Source organism: Mustela lutreola, chromosome 3 (genome assembly GCF_030435805.1).
Source record: "Mustela lutreola isolate mMusLut2 chromosome 3, mMusLut2.pri, whole genome shotgun sequence".
Classification (NCBI taxonomy): domain Eukaryota; kingdom Metazoa; phylum Chordata; class Mammalia; order Carnivora; family Mustelidae; genus Mustela; species Mustela lutreola.
This window is the reverse complement of record NC_081292.1, coordinates 20,454,193-20,477,361: the sequence shown is the minus strand read 5'-3', so window position 1 is coordinate 20,477,361 and position 23,169 is coordinate 20,454,193. Positions and strand designations below refer to the sequence as shown.

Below are 23,169 nucleotides of genomic sequence, written 5' to 3'. Positions count from 1 at the left end.
GGGATCATCAAACCTTTATTGAGCACTTACTATGTGGCAGGTCCCGGGATAGGAGTTGAGATGATAGCACCCAAGAGAATAGCCCTTCCTTCGGGGAGTCTAACAGGGGCAGTCTAGTTTAAGCATAGACATGCTCACACCAGGTAGGTTGGGGATGATGTTGTAGAGGTATGGGCATGATATCTCAGGAACATTGGACAGGGAAGACGAGGTGTGCCTGAAAGGTCTGCCATTATAATAATCTACACCAATTACACACCCGCCATATTCTTCTCTGCCTCTTATTATACATAGAGAACTACCCCCAACAACTGAGCATGTAAGTACTTACCCTGCTTACTATCACTGCAGTGATGTCAGGAGGTAGAGGTAAAAAGTGTGTATCTAGCTGCCAAGGATCAAGGCAGTGCAATCAAGATACCTTAGGTTTATCTAGAAAAACAATGGATCAGGCCCAAAAGCAGAGGATGGATCATTCTATCACTAACAGACCTTAGAAAGGGCCTCCTGCAGTGTTTCTAAATCTTGGTTGACTTCGGAATTATCTGGGGAGCATTTGAAAAGCAGGGATGACTGAACCCTATCTTAGACTTATAGAAGCAGGATGTTTTGGGACGAAGCACAGGCACAGGGATTTTTAAGTGACGTGTGGTTGATTCTGATGATTAATTTAGCAGGGGTTAAAGCACTGGTCTATTTTGTGCCAGACATTTGCAGAACACTGAGAATACACAGCCAGTCTTATTCATGCCTTAGAAGATAAGTCTGTGTCCCAGAAAGACTGAGTCAGATGAGAGACACAGGCGAGCAAAGATACACAATCGAGCAGATAAGTCCTCAGATGCAAAGTGATATTGGAAATGAGATGAGAAGGACCAACATACTTCGGGGAAGTGGGGGAAGCTTCCCAAGTAATGGTGCATTTGAGATGAGATATAAAGGATGAGCAGGAGTCTCCCGAATGAAGGGGGTGTGGAAGGATATCCCAGGTCTAGGACGGAGTCTCTAGCTCCCGCAGGGCTTAGCCAGGAGGTCAGATGATCTGCAGGGAAGTCTGAGGGAAAAGGATTAGGGCACATCTGTCCTGGGGATGGGGCTCTAGGTGTGTTGTGAGGTGGAGACGGTGATGTGATGGATTGCATCACGGATTTATGGCTGTTTCATAGACCATTTTTATTTCTTTCAACCAGACCTTATACCTAGAAGACAGTAAAAAAATCAGAACTTGCAATGGGAATGTGTGAGCAGGGCAGGAATCCCCCCAAATCTGAAGCCAAAGGAAAGCGTTCTGTGGTAAGCCTACAGAGAGCCATCTTAGGAAGGGGGAAGGGCAGGAAGGGGCAAGTTCATGCTGCAAGGGCAAAGCATGAAGATGGGAGCAAGGTCTGCACATTCTAGGACCTTCAGGGTCAGTGTGCCTGGGGCAAAGCACTGGGGGAAAAAGGCAGTGGTCATGGATGAGGTTGGGGAGGAGGGTGTGCTCCAGGTTTCCAAAAGGCTTCTGATGCTCTGCTGTGGTATGGACTTCAGCCCATTGGTATGGGCAAATCCTGGTTATTTTATGCAGAGCAGTGACAGGGTCATGTTCCCTTCTCTGAAAGGTCAATCTGAGCATATATGTATTTTCATTCTCCAACAGAATTTTAAAGCTTGCTGTCAACAGGGATCGTATCTTGACTTTTTTTTTTTTTTTTAATTCAATATCACCAACAGTGCTTAGCAGAGCAAGAGAGAGGGACACATGTTGAGATGTCAATAATGCAAGGCCTCATTAATTATTTGAGCGGTACAAACCCATACCCAAGTTCATGTTGTAATACAGATATTACATCCCATGTGGTACCTGGTATTTAGAACCCCGAGGCGATCATAAGCCATGCTTCTTAACTCAGCGTGCACGCAGATCACCTGGGGATCTTGTTAAACAAGGATTCTGGTTTCTTATGTCTTTGGTGGGGCCTGAGATCCTGCATTTCGAACAAGCTTCCAGATACTGCTGCTGCTGATGATTTAGATTTCTGCATTTTGAGCGGTAGGGATCTTGAGATGCAGCTCCTTTATTTGGAAGAATTCCAGCGGTGAGACCGTCTGCGAACTGTGGAACATTCTACAGGGATTATGGAAGTGAAGAGCTAAGACTCCAGACGGCTCCCTGGGGACTGGTTTGGAAGGCAACCACACGTCTCGGAGGTCCCGTGGGTAGAGAGTGGTGTTATTTGCCTTTAAAGAGGCTTCTGGTGCTGTGGCCAGTTTCTTCCTTGCACTGCTTGCATTGAGTTCCAAAGAAAATCCATTAGTAACAGTGGAGTTGATAATAGAACAGCAGATGAAGTCAGAGGGCTCTAAAAACAGTGTGCTATCAGCGTGTCATTTGTTTAGGTCTATGTAGAATGGCGTTTTTCTCAGGAATTTTCAAGTCTGAAATTTGATTATGGGCCCCTTTGTAATTTCTTGATATTTTCCTCTTTTCTGCTTGGTAAAAACAATACTCATGGCCACACTGGGTAGGCTGAAGTCCAGCAGCTCAGTGCCACTCATCACTATGAGCAGGGTTTTAGTCTTCATTTTGAGTTTCCTTGACCTTTCTTCTGGCTCTCAGAGGAGCCCCAGGCCACATCTCTGACCGTCCCAGTGTGGAGTGCCTTGGTGCTGCCTCTTACATCTTTCAGCCATGGGCCCCCTACGGCTGCTCTGTCTCAGATGGCTCCCCATGACTCTGCCAGCCTCCTTGGTGTCCACTCTGTTGCTCACTTGGGCCAAAGCCGGGAGATGGTCCAGGGTAGGAGCAAGCAGAATTATCTTTGGAGACAGAACACTGCATATCAGCTGTGCGATTTGGGCATGTTCTGTAACCACTCTAAACCTTAGATTTGTTACCTATAAAATGAGGTTAACTGCAGTGCTCTCATCTCAAGATTGTTGAGATAATAAGGTAATCTGTCTAAGCTCCTAACTCTATTCATAGCTCAATAAACATTGACCATTATCTTCACTGTTTTTCTCCATCACGGGGTTCCAGCCTGGGCAAGCTTCGCTCTTCTTTCGACACAGCTGAGACCAATTAGTTTCCTGACATGGCTGATGGCTCTGGGATAAGAGAAGAGTGTTAAATCAGGGGGGAAATACAATGGCTATTTGGTGTAGAGACACTTGCATAAGAGACCCAAGTGCATTCTCCTGGGGTCCCCCTCGGGGGCCTCTTGGCAGGCCTCCAGAGCTATATTTCTATGTCAGAAGACATTTGTCCTGCAAAAGAATGTCTTTAAATTTACCTGGAAAGAGAGCCTTTATCCTACTCTGGAGTGTCACCTTACCCTGGAACAAAGGCCAATGCCTCTTCCCCCTTCTCAGTCTTCCTCCATGGTTCATTCCCTTTCCTTCATGCAGAGGATAATTGAACTCTTGACTCAACTCATACTTAATCTCTATTCAGGCTCACATCAGAGCTAATCTCTTATAATAGCAATAATAATAATAATAATAACAAAAACTGATTTTTCTCTTGTTTTCCTTGTCCTACTGCTTCTAAAATGATCTCTCTTAAACATACTTCTTGTTATTCCACTTTCTACTTAAAGCCACTGTGCCTTCCCTGACACTTAGGTGACAAAATTTATGTTAGCATGAGCCGCTCTTTATATATGCTGGTCTTTTTCCCTGACATGCTCTTTGTTTCTTGGTTCTCTTGGCCATCATAGCTTGCCTCAAATCTGACTTCCTCTGTGAATTCTTCCTGGAACCTGGCTGCGTCCCCTATTCCAGACATCATTCAGGATCCCTTCTCCAGGCCCTCTCGACACTCTGTACCTTACTCCATCACATGACAACGTGTAGGATAATTCACTTCCCGTCCTGCCTCCCCTCTGTCAAAGGGAGCTCTGTGACGTCTCCAGTCACAGGAGTGGCAGTGAATAAAATCAATGCTTCCCTCACATTTTACTGGGTTCTTTTTTGTCTCCTCTCTCTTCTGATCCTTACTATAGGTCTGTGAGACAAGTAGGACACCTATTATTGTGATCTCTGCTTTATGTATGAGAAAAGGAGTTTCCAACAGGTAGGTGACTAGGCCCTGGTTACGTCGTCAGTTGAGCGAGGGAAGGGGGAAGTAAACACAGACTGAGTTCTTTGGACTTTCATTCGAAGCCTCTTTTCACTATTTTTTATTGCTTCCATTTTGACAGAAACTAAACCCAGGTAGGAAAAGTGTCTCAAGGAAGACAAAGCACAGGGCCAAGGAATACTGTGGGAGACAGCGACCTGCTGAGGAACCAGAGCTGCAGAATCACGGGGACTCACAGGTGAGCCTGCTGGTGTGATGAGAACTGTGGGGGGTACAGTTGGCTCACGTTAGGACTTGGGGGGAGATTCTCTTTGTTGAAGACAAGGTAGATGGGAATGGAGATATAGGGAAACCCAGAAAAATAAGTTTTAGGCAAAACCAGATCACACTCAAAATCCGGTCTCAGACACCACCTCACAGAGGGCCGTTCCTTTCTGGCAGCCCTCTGGATGGCTCTAAGTGACGGCGGATTAATTTTATAAAAGTCTTGAACTGCTGCTAAGAGTTCTTTTTAAACCTGAAAGCAAAACAAACAAACATGAAGGCCTACAGAGCCGAGAATAAGCTCCAAGAGAGAGTGAGAGCATTGGAAATAGTTACTGAGATGGAGAAGGGGATCACGGTGTACCTTGTTTCCAACCCCACCAGCATTGTCAGCTCACCCACCTGCAAGTCCCGTGGGCCGTCTGAGCTTGGCTGGGGGGATTAGGGGGGCGTTGCAGGGAAGACGCCAGGATGGGAGGGCTCAGAGTTATTTCAGACTCAAGGCTAACATTGACGGAGACCTTGAGTTACATCATGAAAACTGTCTGGACTTGAGGCCCCCTTATGCCAAATGCGGTTTCCAGAAAAAGGATCTACTGCATAGTTGGAAGCCCATCAACCAAAAGTCGTCTCGTCACTTTTGTACATGAGATCTTTTCATTTGTGAAAAGTATATTATTTTGCTTAATTATGGGCTTAGACGAGATGGCATAGAGCAGCGGAAAAAGCATGAGCTGGGAGTCAGAGCGACCTGGGTCTGAATCATGGCCCTGCCATCCGCCAGCTGTGGTGCCCTGGCCTGCTGGGCCTGAGTCTCCTTGTACATGAATGGAGAATAATCTTGTACTAATGACCTATAACACAGGGCAGTTGTTCCAACTGGATTGTTAATGCATGTCAAGAATCTGGTCTTATTCTGCACTTTAGACATTTAATAATCAGTAGCTAGTATTAAGAAAATATCTGACCTATAACACGGTGACATTTGGTCAACTAGATTTCATGTTCACTCCAGAAAGATCTATGTAGTGGTGCATTATATATAATCTTTTTGCTGGTAAAATATACTGTTTATATTTAATTTCCATTTCCTGGTGGAATGTACTGCTATTTCATATCAAAACACCTCCCCAGGCTCCCCTTTCCTTCTAAGATGGAGCCTCACTGGTGCCCCACCAGTGCTGATTTTCAGCACCTTGACAGGTGGTTGTTTTTAAATATTTATAGCTTATTTGTAATCATCTATGTCATGATTAATTATGCTCTTCTTTTTTTTTTTTTTTTTTCATCAGAGAGTGAGCACAGGCAGACAGAGTGGCAGGCAGAGGCAGAGGGAGAAGCAGGCTCCCTGTGGAGCAAGGAGCCTGATATGGGATTCGATCCCAGGACGCTGGGATCATGATGTGAGCTGAAGGCAGCCGCTTAACCAACTGAGCCACTCAGGAGTCCTTAATTATGATCTTCTTAAAAAAGGATGCATCCAGAAAGGAGATAGGGTTGTCTCTCTCAGTCACTCACTGCCCAAGAGTTGAGTCTTTATCTCCAGTGTGGGGATCATTTTAATCCATGTATCTCACAAAGGTTTTTTTCTCTCCCCCCACCCCCCGCCAACCCTGGTGGGGGTGGGAATCAGGTAAGATCCCTAAGTGGGGAAGAATTTTCTACATTATAACAGATACGTACATTCAAGCTATGATATGGTTTTTGCTATAGATCCTTTTGCAGATAGGAACCTTCTTTGTGCTCTGGCCACCTGCCTGGGAGTCACCTTGTGGTTACTAAGAGTCTCTCGGCACCACCGGATGTTAGGGGATTGGGCAACTTTCCTGAGTAATTATCTCCTCTGACTCACGTTCCTTGCAGTCCTTATAGTGACCTGTGTACTACCAAGGATGAGCAAGGAATTTCTTCTCTGGAGTTGTTTAAGGAATAGCCTCAAACTTTCAACTTAGTCTTTTTTTACACAACTTTCAGTACTACCTACCTAGTGGCCACAGAACAAATCTGTGCAGCTGTTGGATTTCGGTTTGCGGAAACACATTTTGAGTATGTACTGCGGGAAGGACATAGACTCTCCACTCCAATGAGATTCTTTTCATGGATACCCGTCTCTCCTTAAGGCCTCATTAAGGTGGAAGAGCACAGTTAACACATAGCCTGAGTACCAAGAAGTCATCAAGAGATAACTTTTAGGTGTACTTGACCATCTTTCTTTTTCCTTGCTTTCTCTGCTTCTGGTCTCTCTCTCTCTCCTTCTCTTCCTCGCTGCCTCCCTTCCTCTTTCTCTTTTTAAATCACTTCCCTTCCCTACTTCCCTTTTACTACCCTCTTTCCCAATCAGTAGACCCACCATGGCATTCCAGGGGTAAGTCATTACCTTTGTTAGATGTATTCAGAGTGCAACAGTTGTAAATCTCCAGTCTAGGTCTGAGATTCGAATCCCTTGCTCTGTATTACAATCACCCAAAGGGCTAAAAAATACTGATGCCTGGGCTCAACTGGACTCCAGTTGAGTTAAGATCTCAAGGAGGAGTGGGGAGCTGAACCCTGGGCCTGATACTTCAAAAAGCTTTGAAAAAGTTCTAATGTGCATGAGCTTACACTGGTTGAAGATATTTGGAGAGTAAAGATATGACAAAACTATTCTAAAAATAAACTTCAAGAAGATTTATGGCTCAAAGACCTGCAATTATGTGGTTTGGACACACTTGCTTGTTTTCTATCCGTCAAATAACAACTATTTTTTGAGAACCACAGAAAGAGCAGTTGGTTATGCCCAGGCAGAGCTTCTAGGTGAGTTTCCAAGATAAGGCATGTGCTACCCTAAACACTTTAATATACATTATGTCATTCAACCTTCTCAACAAAGTTAGGAGGCCTTCATATAGGAATAAGGAAGAAACAGGGCACCAAAGGATGACTTACACAGCTCAAGGTTTGACCACTCATTAGAAGTGGAGCCAAGAGGTATGAATACAGGCATTTTGCAGTCTTCCTTTTAATTATCATGGGATACCTCCTCTCTACATTGACAGATAAGATGAAAACAGACATTTGCTGGAGCACTGGTTCTCATATTAGAAGCACTGAGAGAGCTTTGCAAAAACATCCTTCACTCAGGTCACACCTTGGGACAATTAAACCCACCAGTCTCAAGAATGGGACACAGACATCAGTAATTTTTAGTGTTACAGGTGACAAAATTAAAAACTACTGAATTAGAGGAAAGAAAGAGATACAAATGAGAGGTCTGCAGATAAGCTTCCTAGGTAATACTTCACCTGAACTTGGCATGAGATGGAATAATGCCCTCCCCTTCCGAAAGATGCCCATTTCCTAATCTCAAGGACCTCTGAATGTTACTTTATAGGACAGAGAGGAAGTAAGGGAATGAATATGTTAAGGATGTTAATTAGCTGATGTTAAAATGGGGCGTTGGCCTGTAGACCCTCTATAATCATTTGGGTCCTTAACTGCGGAAGAAACAGGCAGAGGAAGGAGAACCAGAGAGATGGTAGCATGAGAAAGACTTGGCCCAATTTAGCTGGCTTTGAAGATGGAGAACAGACTTAAGAAATGCAGGTACCCTCCAGCTGGAAAAGATAAGGAAACAAGTGCTACCGCAGAGCATCTAGGATGAAAACAGCCTTGCCAGTATTTTGCATTTAGTCTAGTGAAACTCATTCTGGGCTTCTGACCTCCAAAATCATAAGAAAATTAACTCATATGGTTTAACCCCCTGTTTGTGGTAATTTATTTCAGCTAATTATGAAATTATCATCGTGCCTTAAAAAGGAAGGGTTTGGAGAAACATGTGGTGAGTGTGAAAAATACCCATTTAGCCGCAGATTCAATTTTCTGTGTCTAGTTCTCTGTGTACTGTACACCTCACATCTATAGCTTGCACTTGAGCCAGGATTCAAACCCAAACCTTTTGACTCTAGAATCAGTGCTCATTCTCATACTGTGTACTTTTCCTTAAGACAATAGTGGTTTTTCTGATCTCGCCTTTGAGAAAAAGGCAAGGAAGCATAATGTCACAGGGGATCTTATACCACAGAGAAAACAGATTCTCATTCAAGCTACTTAGAGGAAGAAATCATCTATGATTAGTTGGATGTTTAAGGAAGATTGATCTGATAGTTGTGTGAAGAAGGATTGAAGTAAATGAAGGTAGGGGTAGACAGATGAGTCAAGAAGTTCCACAACAACTTAGGCTCCTGAGAGTTTAAATTCTGAATGGCGGTGGTGTGGTGGTTGTAGGAGTTGAGAAGACAGGAGGAATCCAGGAAACCTGGAGAGGAAAATCAACCCAAGGGAAATCACACTACTTGAGAAGGGCAAAGGAAAGACAGAGTCAAAGACAGGTCCAGGTTTTCAGCTGTGGCAGACTGAAAGAGTGGTTGGCAGTGCCCTTGACAAAACTGAAGGTACAAGAAAAACAGAACAAATTTGGGGAGTGGGATCGGATAGAGCAATGGTGTTTAATAAAGAATTTGATTGGCCTTTGTTCTTGGGAGGGAGACGCTAATCCTTGGACAATCCCAAGTGATAAAGAATATCATTTTTATGCTAATAAAATGGCTCAAGGCAGGCCCCTGGATACTTTTAGTGTCAGGGCTGGTCCAAGAAAGACCACCCAAGGTGATGAGAGAGTTGCTTGGCATCTGTAGAATGGAGGATGGGTGGAAATTGAGTTTAATCAGTCATGGTCATGCAATGAAACCCCAATAAAAACTCCAAACAGTGGAGCTTTCTGGTTAGTAAACATCTCATTGGTGTGCTGGGAGGGTGATTTGTCTGATTCATCCAGGAAAGGGCCCAGAAGCTCCATATCTGGAACCCTCCCAGATCTTAACCCTAGGAGTATCCCTTATTAAAAAAATATAATCATAAATATGGTGCTTTCCTGAGTTCTGAGAGTCATTCCAGCAAGTCATCAAATCTGGGGACATGGGGAACCCCTTTTTTATAGCCAGTCTTCCAGAAGCTTCCATGGCCTGAATAGTCCTGAGATTTGTGGCTGGTGGCTAACCTCTGAAATGGAGGCAGTCTTGTAGAGGACTTTACCCTTAACCTAGGAGTCTGTCAGAATTGGATTTCTGTTCACCCACCTGTGATAGAAACAAAATATGTGGTTTCCCCTCAATACTAAGGCCAAAAGTGAATGCTGAGATCATTAAATATAACATTAAAGTACTCACACCATGATTCTTCTTTGACCATTCTGACCTCTCCAATGGCTTTGTGTCCGAAGGATAGAATGAAATATTGGGGTCTAAAAGACAAAATGGAGTTCCTGTTACTCACTTGCAATGAAATGGTGGGTATGTAACTCATTCTCTTTGGGCCATAGCCCTTTATCTTTAAAATGGAAATATTAAGACCTAATTTGTACAGCTGTTAAGAGAATGAACATAAAAATCTAAGATCTTGGCACGTGACAGGTGTTCAGTGACTATAATTTCCAGCTGTCCTTTAGGATTATTTCCAATTGGATTGGTTCTTTCTGAGCAAGATTTTCTTTTATCCCGATCATCAAGAAGTTGTCAAAGTGATTGACGTGGCTTCAGTGAACACGCAGTGAACTATGTGACCTCGGGGGGGATATGCTGACTCAACCTCTCAACCGTCAGTGGCTGTTAGAGAGCTTCATCTTAAAGAGGGTCTTACTATAATTGAAAAATTCACAACGTCTGCTCTGGGGAAGGGAGGACACCCATTCAATGCCTGTATCTGCTGTCACTACGATGCCAGAACAGCTTGCTGCCACATGTGTTAAAACCCATCTTGGCCGCAGGTGTCCGGTGTCTGTGCTCTGAATGGCGCCATTACTATGGGCACATTTAAGCTTCAGTCACTTGCCCAGGGATATCCAGCATATCTGGGGCCCAGAATGAAAGCCAGGCCTGTGGATGCCTCCTTGTCCCCTCAACAGACTCCTCCTGACTTGCCTCTCTTCCATTTTGTGGTGAAGTGGTTACATTTCTGCACCAAATAACCAGCAGACTTTCCTAGAGGAACGCTGTTTTTCATTTCCCTCTGGTGATCCCACAAAATGGTTGGGTGTCATCCCTCCTGTGAATTCATCTCTTGTGAAGAATACGTTTAAAAAACAAAAAAACACTTGTTTACTATGCCAGGTGCTGGGATAGAAACTTATGTGGGATGACCAGATAAGCTTCTGAGGTTTTATTCTGTCAATTGTGCAGACAGGAAGGCTGAGTCCCAAAGCAATCACACTATTTAGAAGAAGAGATGGGATTTAAAATGAGGTGTGTCTCACCCCTAATCCTTTTTTCCTTTGGGGAAGACTTATTAACCTGTGTGGGAAAGATGGCTCCTTATTTCTGAGGTAGAATCTGCTCTTATTTTTCTTTTATTCCCAGACCCCGTCACATTTATTTTTTTCTAGAAACTTTGTTATGACATTCCCTATTCTTTAAATGTGGCTTAGTCAACAGAGCATATTTTCAAATAATTCGGAAAAGAGACTATGCCAGCTACACCCAAGTGCCGGTCTGTTGGCTTTAAGTTTTTTTTTATACCCAGTCTCAACTCCAAGGTTGGGGTTTAAACAGAAATTTATTCTGGAGGCGTTAGCAAAGCTTACTTCTTTTGCCATCCCCTCTTAGTAAGCAAATCCTGGATGCGTTCCTTGCCACGAGTGCCTAATGGCAGAGTACATCTTGTCACCATCCAAGGCAGGTCCTTTTGAGTGGCATGTTCTCGTGGCTGGAGGGGAAAATGTGATCCAGATCCCACAAAAAACAGATGGAGTTTTCCATGCAAAACCATTACTCTTGGATTTCTGGCTAGAGGATTTCTGTTTTTCAAAATTGTGGGTTTATCCCCAACCCGCGTCCCCGGCCTTCTTGACTCTTGCTGTCTTTCTTTCCCAGGAGTGATGTTGGGTTTCTCCAGCTTAAATCCAGAGATGTAACTGGGATAGATCATTGGAAGGAAGTATAAGACTCGAGACAGCTGTGACTACATCAGGCAGATATTACATCCAATGCAAGCACTGTATAATAATAGAAGTCCTGGATAAAAGAATGGTAGATGTCAGGGGAAAGAAGCTGAAGGCTGCTGGCTTTTAGAAAAATGATGATGATTTGATTACTGGGTTGTTCAGGATTTAATGAGATGATGTCTGTAATGGTCTTAAGGGTAGGGCTTTGTTCCATGCAAGTTCTCAATAAACAGCCTTTACTCTGAGTACCAGGGTCAGCGTAGAAACAATGGCAAATCAGAGGAATTGGTGATTTCCTAGGTTTTGCCTTCATACAACATTGTTTTCTAAGAACCTAAATGGACCCAGATCTAACAGAAAACCATTTAATAAATTATAATGATGATTATTATTTCTGTTGATATTATTAGCATAACATCAGCATCAAGGGAGACAAATTGTCAGGTGCTAAATGCAATGACTGATACATGCACAGTGGGATTAAACGCACTCCAAGAGAGAAAGCTGGGGGTTTCCCATCTTTGTTAAGAGAAGCACAAAGTTAAACAGGACTCTTGATAGTACTGAGAAGCTCTGAGATCTGATAGCAGCTGTGCAATTTAATGCAGCCTCATTTGGTCCTCAAGGATTAGATATAATAATATTTCCCAAAGTTGCCCAATAAGAATTCTAACACCCAAGCCCTGACCTAGGGAGGATGCTAGGGAATGTACAGTTTGAACAAACAATCCCAAGTGATACTTGTGATTAGGTAAGTTTGGTAAACACTAGGTTGGAACAATCTACAAAGGCCACGTGCTCAAAAATTCCAGGAAAGTAAGAGTTTCTATTAAAGAAACCATTTTTGCCCAATCTCAATGACAGAGTGAGAGCTATTAAATCCTGAAATTGGGTTCCGTTGGCTGTGTGTGTGTGTGTGTGTGTGTGTGTGTACACAAGTATGCATGTGTGTGCATACATGTGCATGTACGTGGTGTATGTTCACATGTGTGCTTTGCTTGTGTTTACATGTATGCATGAATGCTCGCATGTGTGTGTGTTGGGGGCATCAGTATAGCAATGAGATAGTTTAAAAACGCTTGAATCCGAGGTCATTACTCTCCAGGTTAGTTTAGGAATGGCTGAACCAAGAAGGCAAGAGAGACGAATAGATGACCTCATGTTGTCTCTCAGGAACCTATGATTCCATGAGAATGACACAGGTTTTATGCATGATCTGTCCTGTTTACCTCCTCTTGCCTGAAGTCAGTGAGTCATGAAAAACCAAAATTACTATTGAAATGTCAATTTGGAAGATGTCTTTGTTTTAGTTAGAAGGATTTTTGTGGAAATATGACTTAAGCTTTTGTGTCTCAGAAGATGAGGTGGATTTCCCTGGGAAAAGACTCAAGAAAACCCAAGGAAATGGGAGACTTACTTTGTATTAAATATTTGGAAAAAGACAGGAATCTCAATCCATTAGTCATAACCAAATGCCCAGTGATGGTGCTCCTTCTCTGATGACTCTCCTGGAAAGATTAACGGTTCTTTACTGTGACATTTCCTTTCCACTCTGGGCCCACCTGCAGTCTGAGTTGCATATTTACCTCAGCCATTTACCTCATGGCTGAACTATTCTAGTAGTCAACTCTTCTCATTTAATAATCTCTAACCTATTTCCGCTCCAATCCATTCTAGATACTCCTGCCAGAATAATCTTGAAATTCTACTTTGCAGACATCAATACCTTTCTTAAAACTTCAATGGTTTCTGTTGTGGTCATAGGTAAATTTTATAAAATTAAAGATTCTCAGATGGCTAGAACCTCACAATCATCACCGGTTGCTCCTCAAATCCAAACACCTTTGTCTGACATGCAAAGACCTCTTATTTACTCTCTCTTAGTCAGGACTCCAGGTTACAGAAATTGGCTTGGAGGAGAAGAGAAAGTCAATGGTTCACAAAACCAAATGACAGGAACAAAAGAAGTTGCTAGAACCAGGGGCTTGAACATCATCGGGATTCTTTGCTTGTCTCTTCCTCCTTATTCTCTCTGATACTTCCCTTTCTCTGTGGCCTTTGACAACTTTAGGCTGAAACTTTTTTTTTTTAAGATTTTATTTATTTATTTGACAGAGATCACAAGTAGAGAGGGAGGCATAGAGAGGAAGGGAAGCAGGCTCCCTGCTGAGCAGAGAGCCTGATGTGGGGCTCGATCTGAGGACCCTGGGACCATGACCTGAGCCAAAGGCAGAGGCTTAACCCACTGAGCCACCCAGGTGCCCCAGGCTCAAACTTTTATAGATTTTCATTGGATGTCAAAAAATTTTCTTGAAGTGATTCCAAATGCACACATCCTAAGGAAAATCTTTCACTGAATGCCTTGGGGGTAGCGAAAGGAAGAGCTGGGTGTACAGAAAGAGAGGCTGTTATTGCCAAGCCCCATTGGAACAAGGTGGTTGAGTTGGGCTGGGTGGGAGAGAGCAGTTACCTAAAAGAAGGAGGTAATTACCAGACTAAACTGAAGAGTTCTAGGTAGATAAAGCAGTTAGTTTCACAACTTACAGGGTGTTACTAATAAACTTCATTGAGCTTATTTTATAGTACTCTAAATTTTTGTATAAACTACATCAGTCTAGGCAATGCTTCCTCAACATGTTATGTACATTTTTGCCTTCATGGCTTTTCCAATACAATTCTTTATATCTACATCCCACCTCATTCTCTCGGCCTAGATGTGCCTATAAGACCTAGCCGAAGTTATTGCTTCTTGGCCTGCCCTGGGCTTCAGAGATGACAGTTGACGAATGTACCATGTTTATGTGATTCGATTGGTACTAAGTATAGATTGTCTGGTATTAGCGATTACTCAGCCTTGTGTACATCCTGTCTCTCCAAATGGATTCTAGCCATCTTCAGGACAGATGTATTTAAACTCAGTTGCAGGGGTAATTTCTGCTTGTTATTATTAGTGTTAAATCCCTGTTTTATAGTTTCCTAGATTTAAGGAGAAAGAAATTTAGAAAATAACAGCAAGAAAGTCAAAGAATTATCCAATATATCCAATATCAACAGTCATAATTACACTAATTAAAGGGATAGAAGCCACTGTTTTGAACTTTGATCAAGAGAAGATAATGATAAAAGTATGTCCCTCAAAGACTGAGTTTGGACATCAGTATAGGAAACATCTCCAAAGGTGTTAAGCGTTTTGAAAAGGAGCTACTCCTAGAGCTGTCGGTCCCTGCATTGGCAAAGAAGAGCATAGAGTTTTCTGTTCTCAGAGCTCTCCCTTTCTCTCACACCTATTTCTATAACTGAGCATAAACACCTTTGTGTTTGACAGGGGTAGTTTCACAAATAGCAAACTAGAACAACCCAAGACTATGTTCCTAGTAGTAATGATAGAATGCTATCATTCTATCATCTTGTTTAGAACTGGGTATAAAGTGTACTTTATTTAGTACTAAAATTTGGCACTCAAAAGTATTATTTTCAATGGAACAAATTAGATTTTCAATATATGCATAAAATACTGAAAGTAGTCTGTTGAGTAAGATGCCTAACAAAATAGGTAGAATGGAATGATCATAGTTAATAAGTAAAAACTTCTTGGAATATTTCATATAACTGGTCTGGCATAAGGATTTCAAAATTATTTCTTGGTCTGTATTCTTCAGTCCATAAAACGAATCCATCAAAAATACTTCACATCTTGTGTAAGATTCAGGATGAACAAGAGGACACAGTTGGTCTGGATCATGAAGATAGTTTTAACTCCCATCCAGTCTTTCACACCAAGTTTTGAAACAACAGAATTGACCAGGTTCTAATTTACTCCTGGGAATAATGCAGAGAACTTGAATTGGTGATGTTCTCCAACTTATGACAAAAACAAACTAAATTCACCTTCATGACTTTATAAAAGAAAAAAAAAAACCTGATTGGGTATGTAGTACCAAGATTGAACCCTAATGTGACTGTAGACTTTGGGTGATATTGATGTGTTCATGTAGGTTCATCAGATGTAACAAATGCTCAACTGGGGTGGGGGATGTTGAGAGTAAAGGAGGCTATGCATGTGCAGGGGCAGGAAGTATGTGGGAAATCTCTGTACCTTCCCCTCAAGTCTTCTGTGAACCCCAAACTCTTAAAAAAGTCTTAATTTAAAACAAGCAAACACTCATTAGAGACCTGACACAGAGCAAATAACTGACCCAAAATCTTAAGAGAGTTTGCACCCTTTCTGTTGCTTCGCAACCTTGGCAGCTTCTCAGATAAAATCTGAAATTAGTCCCATATTCAGAGGGCAAGGGGAGACTGAAGAAAGACACAGACCACTCTAAGTGGTAGGCAGCAATCTTAATAAGCAAGGGAATTACATACAAGGCTTATCTTGGGCAGCTGCGAGATGAGTAGATCTCTGCACCTGCCTGCCAGATTCTTAAAGTTTAGGAGACTGTAGCGGGGTACTGTCATGTATTGAGTTAATAAGTTCCCAATAACACTTTGTTGTCTTGGAGCTACATCCTAGAAATGGCTCCCACCATGGGAATGGTGGGAAGAACTTATGTTCCAAGGACAGGAGACTAGGTGAGGAGCCTCTGATTGTATGTTCAAGCTCTCAGGTCAACCAGTGATCATGTCCACTTGATGATCTCCTCCAATGCTTTTGCAGGTTCTTTCTCCATGAAGTCTATTGAGTACTCACAGAATAGACCAGAAAGAACTGCAAGATCTTGGAGGGAGGGGCAGTAGTCCTGCAGTGGGGGTAAGACCCCTCACCCAGAAGAATAAAAACATTAATGTAGCAGGGGAAAAGGAAAACCCACTGGCTTTAGAACATTGGTGAGCACTCATTACAGCTGAAGAAAGGGAACGGAAGGTGGGAAAAGTCTGTTCTTGGGGCAAGGGTCAAGATTAAGGGCTGAACCCACAACTGGCAGACTTCAAGTGACAAGTAACAGCAAAATGCCATTGGACAAAGGATGGGAAAGGAACAAGAATGTGTAGACAGAAGCTTTTTGAAGAGTAGCTCAAGGGGAAGATCTAAAACTCATGTAGACATTGCTCTGATACACATCCACCCCCCTAAAAACAAGCTTTCTATAGGAATTTGAAATTTCTGATGCACTGAGTATAACTATTGCAAAAAGAAAAGAAGAGAGAAGAGTAGAGGAGAGGGGAGGAGAGGAGGGGAGGGGAGGGGAAAGGGGAGAGAGAGAAAGAAAGAAAGGAGGGGCACCTGGGTGGTTCAGTGGGTTAAGGCCTCTGCCTTAGGCTCAGGTTATGATCTCGGAGTCCTGGGATCAATCCCCGAATCAGGCTCTCTACTCAGCAGGGAGCCTGCTTCCTCCTCTCTCTCTGCCTGCCTCTCTGCCTACTTGTGATCTCTCTCTGTCAAATAAATAAATCTTTAAAAAAAAAAAAGAAAGAAAGAAAAAGAAGGAAGGAAGGAAAGAAGGGAGGGAGGATGGGAAAGGAAGGAAGAAAGGGAAAAAGAAGTTGGCGGAATTAGTGAGGAACTAATTGGATTAATGCAAATCCTTCCATTACAATTCTAGCAGAAGGAAAGTCATGACCTATCCAGGTATATAAACTATTCACCTGTCTCTACTGACCTACTCAATGCATTTGGCTTTTTTTTTTTTTTTAAAGATTTTATTTACTTATTTGACAGAGAGAGATCACAAGCAGGCAGAGAGGCAGGCAGAGAGAGAGGAGGAAGCAGATCCCCCACTGAGCAGAAACCGTATATAGGGTTCAATCCCAGGACCCTGGAATTATGACCTGAGCCAAAGGCAGAGGCTTTAACCCACTGAGCCACCCAGGTGCCCGCATTTGGCTTTTAACAGAAAAATTATGAGACACACAAAAAAGGCAAAAAAAAGCCAATATGCTCCCGTGTGACAGAGTAATCCTCAGAAATAATTTTCAGCTTTACTATAAAGTGGAAGTAATTAAGACAGTGTGGTATTGGTGGAAGGGCAGATTTACAGATAAATGGAACAGAAGAGAGAATCCAGAAATAGACCCACACAAATATAATCAACTTACTCTTAGCAAAGATGCAAAAGCAATTAAAGAGAGAAACGCTAGTCTTTTTAAGAAATCATGTTGGAACAACAGGAGGACCGTAAGTAAGGAAGGCCCGTGGGGGTTGAGCTTCAATATTTCACATCTTATGTAGACATTAACTCAGTTACAAAGGTTCATGTCACCAGTAGTCATGCTGATATCACTGGCCCCTGATATGATGTGAGAAGGGCCATAACATACATGATACTCTTCCCCCCAGATCCTTAACGTCAGTCTATTCATGAAAAAGCATCAGAAAGACTGAAATTGAGTCACATTTTACAAAAGAGCTCATTAGGGATACTTCCCATTGTCTTTTTAATGATGCTGTGAATCTAAAGTTGCTTTAAAATTATAAGTTTTTTTTAAAAAAGAGAAATGGACGTATAGTCACATGCCCTATTCCCCTTGGAGGAGAAGGTTGAGGCAGAGTGAACCCAAAGTAGCGACCAGGGAAGCCAGTAAAATTGGCATCTGTGATTTACACTCAATGCCATTAACTTCCAGATGTTTTCAAATGTTTCTCCAGCCTAGTTGGTTGGAGGAGGCCATTTTGTTTTCTGGAAAGAGGAACTTTGGTAGAAGAGCAGGAGCCTCTGAAGGGGAGAAGGCTTCTTGTCAATCCTGTTCTGCTCCCTATACCCTTAGCCCTTAGTTCCCACAATTTTTTTTTTTTTTTTTTCACTTCAGGTGTTGCCAGGTTGGGATTCTGATTCTCTGGGTTTGAGCCTCTTGAATTCTCCTTAGCTTTTAATTTCCCCAGTATTAGGAGTTTGTGTGGTATTTAACCAGAGCTGCCCTTCTGTCAGCATGTCCATAACTGATGTGTTTTCACACAGGTAGGGTTGATCAGCACCAATGTTATATATACTCTACGTCATAGTCTTACCTTTGTTGCCTACCCCATGATTGGTGGGGGTGGTGGTGAGGATAGACCCTGTTCACAATGAAAACCCCCTTTTGGGAATTGCTACTAAAAAACACAGACCCACACTGGCCATGTCCTTACACCCGTCCCAATCTGAGATTCTGGACAACCAGAGTCTCTATCCCAGGAGTGTAAATTTGGAACTGAAAGATACAGGAATGAAAGACTAAGGAGAAAGTGTAGGAACTTTGGTCCCCAAGGGGCCCACAGTTATTTTAATTCTGTTCTTTCTGAGGCTTGGATACAACGTGTATCAGTTTTCTGTAGTTGTTGTGGCAAACTACCACACACTGAGTGGCTGAAAACATTAATTCTTCCATGAATAAACATTAATAAAAATACTAATTCTGTCATAGCTCTGGAGGCCAGAAGTCCAAGATCAAGTTGTCAGCAGTGCTGTACTCCCTGCAGAGGCTCGGGGGGAGAATTTGTTGTCTTCCTTGGGTTCCTTGGCTTATGGCTTCATCACTCCCATCGCTGCCTCTGTCTGCACATCTTCTCTGTCTTTCCCCTTACTGTGTCTCTTATAAAGACACGGGCCGTTGGATTTAGGGCCCACGAGGATGATTTCCTCATCTCGATATCCTTAATTACATCTACAAAAACCCCTTTTTCTAAATAAGGTAACATTCAGAGGTTATGATGTGAAGATATTTTGGGGGAGCTTCATCATTAAACCCAATACACCACCCTTCCAATTAGTTTCTTAAACTAAATCGTGTCAGTTTCCATTACTTGCAACCAAAAAATCCCCCCAAAAAACAACAAAAAAACCTCTAGTTTGGCCTCTCGGTGTTAGCCATGTAGTTGTAACTGGTTTGTACGACCTATATACTAAGATTGACTTCAGAAATTCTCCGATTTCAATGTAGTAAGAGTTACTTTGGAATTTATTAAGAATACAAGTTTCTGCCTTCCTCTTCAGTTTCTCAATAAATTGGTCCAGGAATCTGCATTTTTAACACTTCTCAGGTGGCCCCAATGATAAAAGAACAGGGAAAATTGTGGAAGCTCAGACCCATTAACATCCCTTTCAAATAAAAGCAAGAGGAAAACCAATGAAAAATAACTTGAAAACTTTAATGATGTTGTTTAGATAGTAAAAACATAGAATCTTTTAAATAAAGTACATTCAATTTCTCAGAGCATCTAATATTCAGATAATTTATATTTCATACACTTTCCAACATTAAACAATTGACTAAATAATGCGTTTTCTATAAAATGATATTACAGCTTATACAGTAAAAGTATATCACAAAAACACTCCACACAGGAAGAATGGCAGTACCTATTAAGAGATGCTATAAACTTTCCATTAAAAAATATATTTTATCTCTCATTTGTCAAAATAATAAACAGAATATATATTTTTCTTCCTAAACTTGTCTTACACGACTTCCCTTTAGGATGATAATATGTACAAACCTTATATCTGAATGAATATAAATAGAAATACTGTAATAGTGTTACAGATATATTAGTAACTCTTACAGAAAAAAAATATGGCTTTCTAATAAAAGCCTCTAGCACAGCTGAAATCTCAAAGCTATTTAAGTTAGACATTCCCATACTTAGAAGGCACAATGGATCTCGTTCCTTATTTCCAGTTGAATTACTGTGAGCAGTAATGAGAGAAAATATAGTCAGTAGATACAAGACCAGATCTATCAGTTGGATAAACTATTTGGGGTTTATTGAAATTTTAGGGGAGATGTTCGTTCTTTCTCCACACCATTGTTTCTTTTTGCGCCTTGTGGGCAAATCTAGTCCTTGGTGATGAGAAAGAAATCACTGCATCCCCCTCAAGTGCCTGAGAAACAGTTTACTCATTCATTGGATCTGGTCCATTGTGAAGAAATAGCCCAGTGGCCATTTCCGGTTATAAGCAGCTTATTTTGACTGATTGGACCTGGTTCCCTATCATTTCTAAAAACAGCTTCTGATATAATCTGTACATGGTGAAGCTATGAAGGAACCTGATGGTCTTCTTCAGGCTCTGAGTGACAGCTTTGGGGAAGTGGTATGTTTTCAAGTGCTTCAGTGCATGCATTAAGGCCTTCAGGGTGTCTTGGTCGCCATTTTTTATTCTCCACAGGCTGAGCAGCTTCAGAATCTGCTCGCTTGATTTGCATGCCTTCAACGTCTTCTCGATGTCTTCTGCTGGAACTTTCTTCCCCGGCAAGCTTTCCATCAAACTGCGGAGCTGCTCGAAGGTGAGGTTTGCGTGTCCAATGTGCCGCTGTACACTGTTTTCACACAGGTCGATATCTGCATCAAGCAAAAGCCCGAAGAGACAGTCACATAATATATATTCTAAAGCCACCACCACAAAATAACCATGAGGCAGAAGGAGGTTCTCCCAGAATTTCATAAATTTATTTTAAGGATAATCTTCTCCTTCCTTTTTATAGGGAGGGGGAGGATGAGGGATACTAGATCTTTGTGAGACCTGAGTTGAATATTATTTCATGTTAGAAAGGGTAAAGTGCTTTATGTATTGTAGGCATCCAACAGAGCTTTGTGAAAAGCCCTAATTTTGGAAATGAACAGTAGAAAACTATAGATACATCACTCTCAGTTTTCTAAGAAAAATTGGAAAAATTAAAACCATAACATTTCAGAAAAATAGAAATAAAGTATTCGACTTAGCCATTTTGTAATATGAACTTTCATTAGTGGATATCTGATATACAACCCATTTGAAGAGTTAGGTGTGACAAATGGTCTTTAATAAATAGGGCCAGAGAGTTACTGTGGAGGAGGAGGAGATCTGAAAAACCCAACAGAATGAGGACAAACAACGGTAGGATTCATATGGCCTAGAGAATATTTCAATAATGAGCTGGGACATTAATGTAAGAGGGGGTATCTAACGTTTTCATTAATGACATGAGTCATTTACTGTCTGTGAGCCCTAAGGCAAGTCAGTTCATCTTTTTGGGCAGAAATGTCCTTCTTTATAAAATAGAGAGTTTGGCCCCTTCCAATTCTAACAGTCTCTGTTTCTCTATCCCACCTTCCCCGCAAACCCCCCCCCCTTTTTTTTCCTGCTTCAGGGCTAATTATACTTTCAAAGAATACATTTTGTTTGCCAAGGACATAAGAAAACTTTACTCTGCAGAGGTGAAAGTCAAAAATCTTAGTCTCCTAAAATAATAGGCTTCAGTTTCAGATGTTTGAGGCTCTTTGGGAAGTGTAAGATTCTTCAGTTATCCAACTACAGGTAAAGAGCAGATGGGTTTCTCACGGATACTGTCTGCATTATGGAAATCTTCCTGCCCTTTCTGGCAGGTGCTCCCAGTGCTAACTGAAGTCAGAACTCTTTGCACTGTATATCCTAAAGCTTACCGTCCAGTCCACACTCGAAGAAACTTCCTTTTCCCCTTGGATTCTTTCCCATCCACACACACATACGCACACACACACACTGGTTCTAAAGAAGACTTTTTCAAATAAAACTCTAAAACATGACAATCCTTGGTTTCAACTAGCCCTTTTCTCTCAGAAACACTTTACAGACCTCATCTCATTAATCCTCACACTACAGGCTATTAAAATGGTAATTTTAAAATAGGCTATGTTGTGAGGATTAATGAGAGGACATCTGTAAGACACTTGGAGGCCTCTGGAGAGAATCACCAAATAAATACAAATACAACAGAGCTTCTTGGTGGAAATGCAAGATAAGATCCAAAGTGTGTAAGGAACATCTACGTAGGCCAGAGAGGATGTTAATGAAACCACTACGGGATCTAGAGGTGGAATCCCCGAGGTGTAGTCCCATAATTGAAATGGACTGTCTCTTGTTTCAGAGTGTTCAGTGTACTTTAAAGAGCAGTCCGGGTGTGGAGGAGATGAGAAGAAAAACCTTGAGGCCGCTCTAGGGATAGCTTCTACACCATCACTTGGCGGAAACGTTTTAGTTCAATAATAATTCCCAAAGGGAAACATTGTTCACACAACTAAACAGGTGCACGTCTTCTTGTTTATGATAAATGGGTGTCTTTGATTTCTGCTTGATTTGCTTATTTCAGGTTACCCTACCTTGGAAGATCTTCTTGACCATATCTTGATCTTTGTTTTGATGCTTCCATAACTTCAGGAGCTGGAAAGTCTGTTCTTGTGAGCTGTGTTGCCGTTTTATCTTCTCCACGCTCTCTGCATTTACTCTGGTGCCCGGCAAATTGTCAACCAGGATGCTGAGCCAGTTAGGGGTGAACTTTGTAGGAACGGCAAACCTGAAGAATGCCTCCTCACATAGGGTAACATCTAAAGGTGGGAAAACCAAGATTTACTTAGCAACTGGATTCCGCGAGGTCTGGTGGCCAATAAATAAATAATACCAACACAATAGGGAGTTTACCCAAGTTGAATGTGTTAGAACGTGAAGTTCAGATAAAATCAACTCTCTGTTGGCTTGTCTTAATGGCAGATTGTCAACCCAATTGCGCTTATGTCCTCTCTAAAGTTCTTTTAGGGCATTGAAGGGAGAGAATTTAACAAATGTCTAAGGGAAATATTGCTATAAACAAACTGCAGCAAAAATTCTATGACTTGATGTACATGTTTACATATTTTAATGTAAATATTAAACATCCTGTTAAAGGGTTGCCTAGCATCCATAACTTACTTTTTTTTTAACCAATGTCAAAACAAATATAATTACTGTCTTTTGAGGAGTGTGAAAAGTAATCTGGAGTAGTGTACTGTTTTCTGCACACATGTAAACACAGAGTTTACCTTTGAGAACAAGGGTGGATATAGTTGTAGAAGCATACATTAAGTGGGGAAATAACACAGAAAATACACCGTTAAGAAAAGAGGTACAATGGCCTGAGTGTCTGGGTCGAGTCTACTTATCTCAGGGATCAAGAGTTTGTTTTC

The 23,169-nt window shown here is 41.8% G+C and overlaps 1 protein-coding gene and 1 long non-coding RNA gene across 7 annotated transcripts in view; one reads left to right on the top strand and one right to left on the bottom strand.

The window, feature by feature from the left end:
* LOC131826468 (uncharacterized) overlaps positions 1 to 22,895 on the top strand; it is a 268,182-nt gene extending 245,287 nt beyond the window's left edge. For 5 of the 6 annotated variants that reach the window (XR_009351610.1, XR_009351614.1, XR_009351609.1 and 2 more), the window contains 2 exons: positions 4,182 to 4,298; positions 5,617 to 22,895. This is a non-coding gene — a long non-coding RNA (uncharacterized LOC131826468). Of the gene's footprint in view, positions 1 to 3,983; positions 4,055 to 4,181; positions 4,299 to 5,616 lie in introns of all 6 variants that reach the window. The other variant, XR_009351612.1, reaches the window with a different exon arrangement.
* The window catches only part of TNFRSF11B (TNF receptor superfamily member 11b), a 28,267-nt gene continuing 24,439 nt past the window's right edge, over positions 19,342 to 23,169 (bottom strand). The window contains exons 4-5 of the mRNA XM_059165731.1: positions 22,330 to 22,554; positions 19,342 to 20,553 (exon numbers count right to left, since the gene is read on the bottom strand). Of these exons, the coding sequence (XP_059021714.1) occupies positions 20,165 to 20,553; positions 22,330 to 22,554 (614 nt within the window). The 3' untranslated portion in view covers positions 19,342 to 20,164. The remainder of the gene's footprint in view (positions 20,554 to 22,329; positions 22,555 to 23,169) is intronic.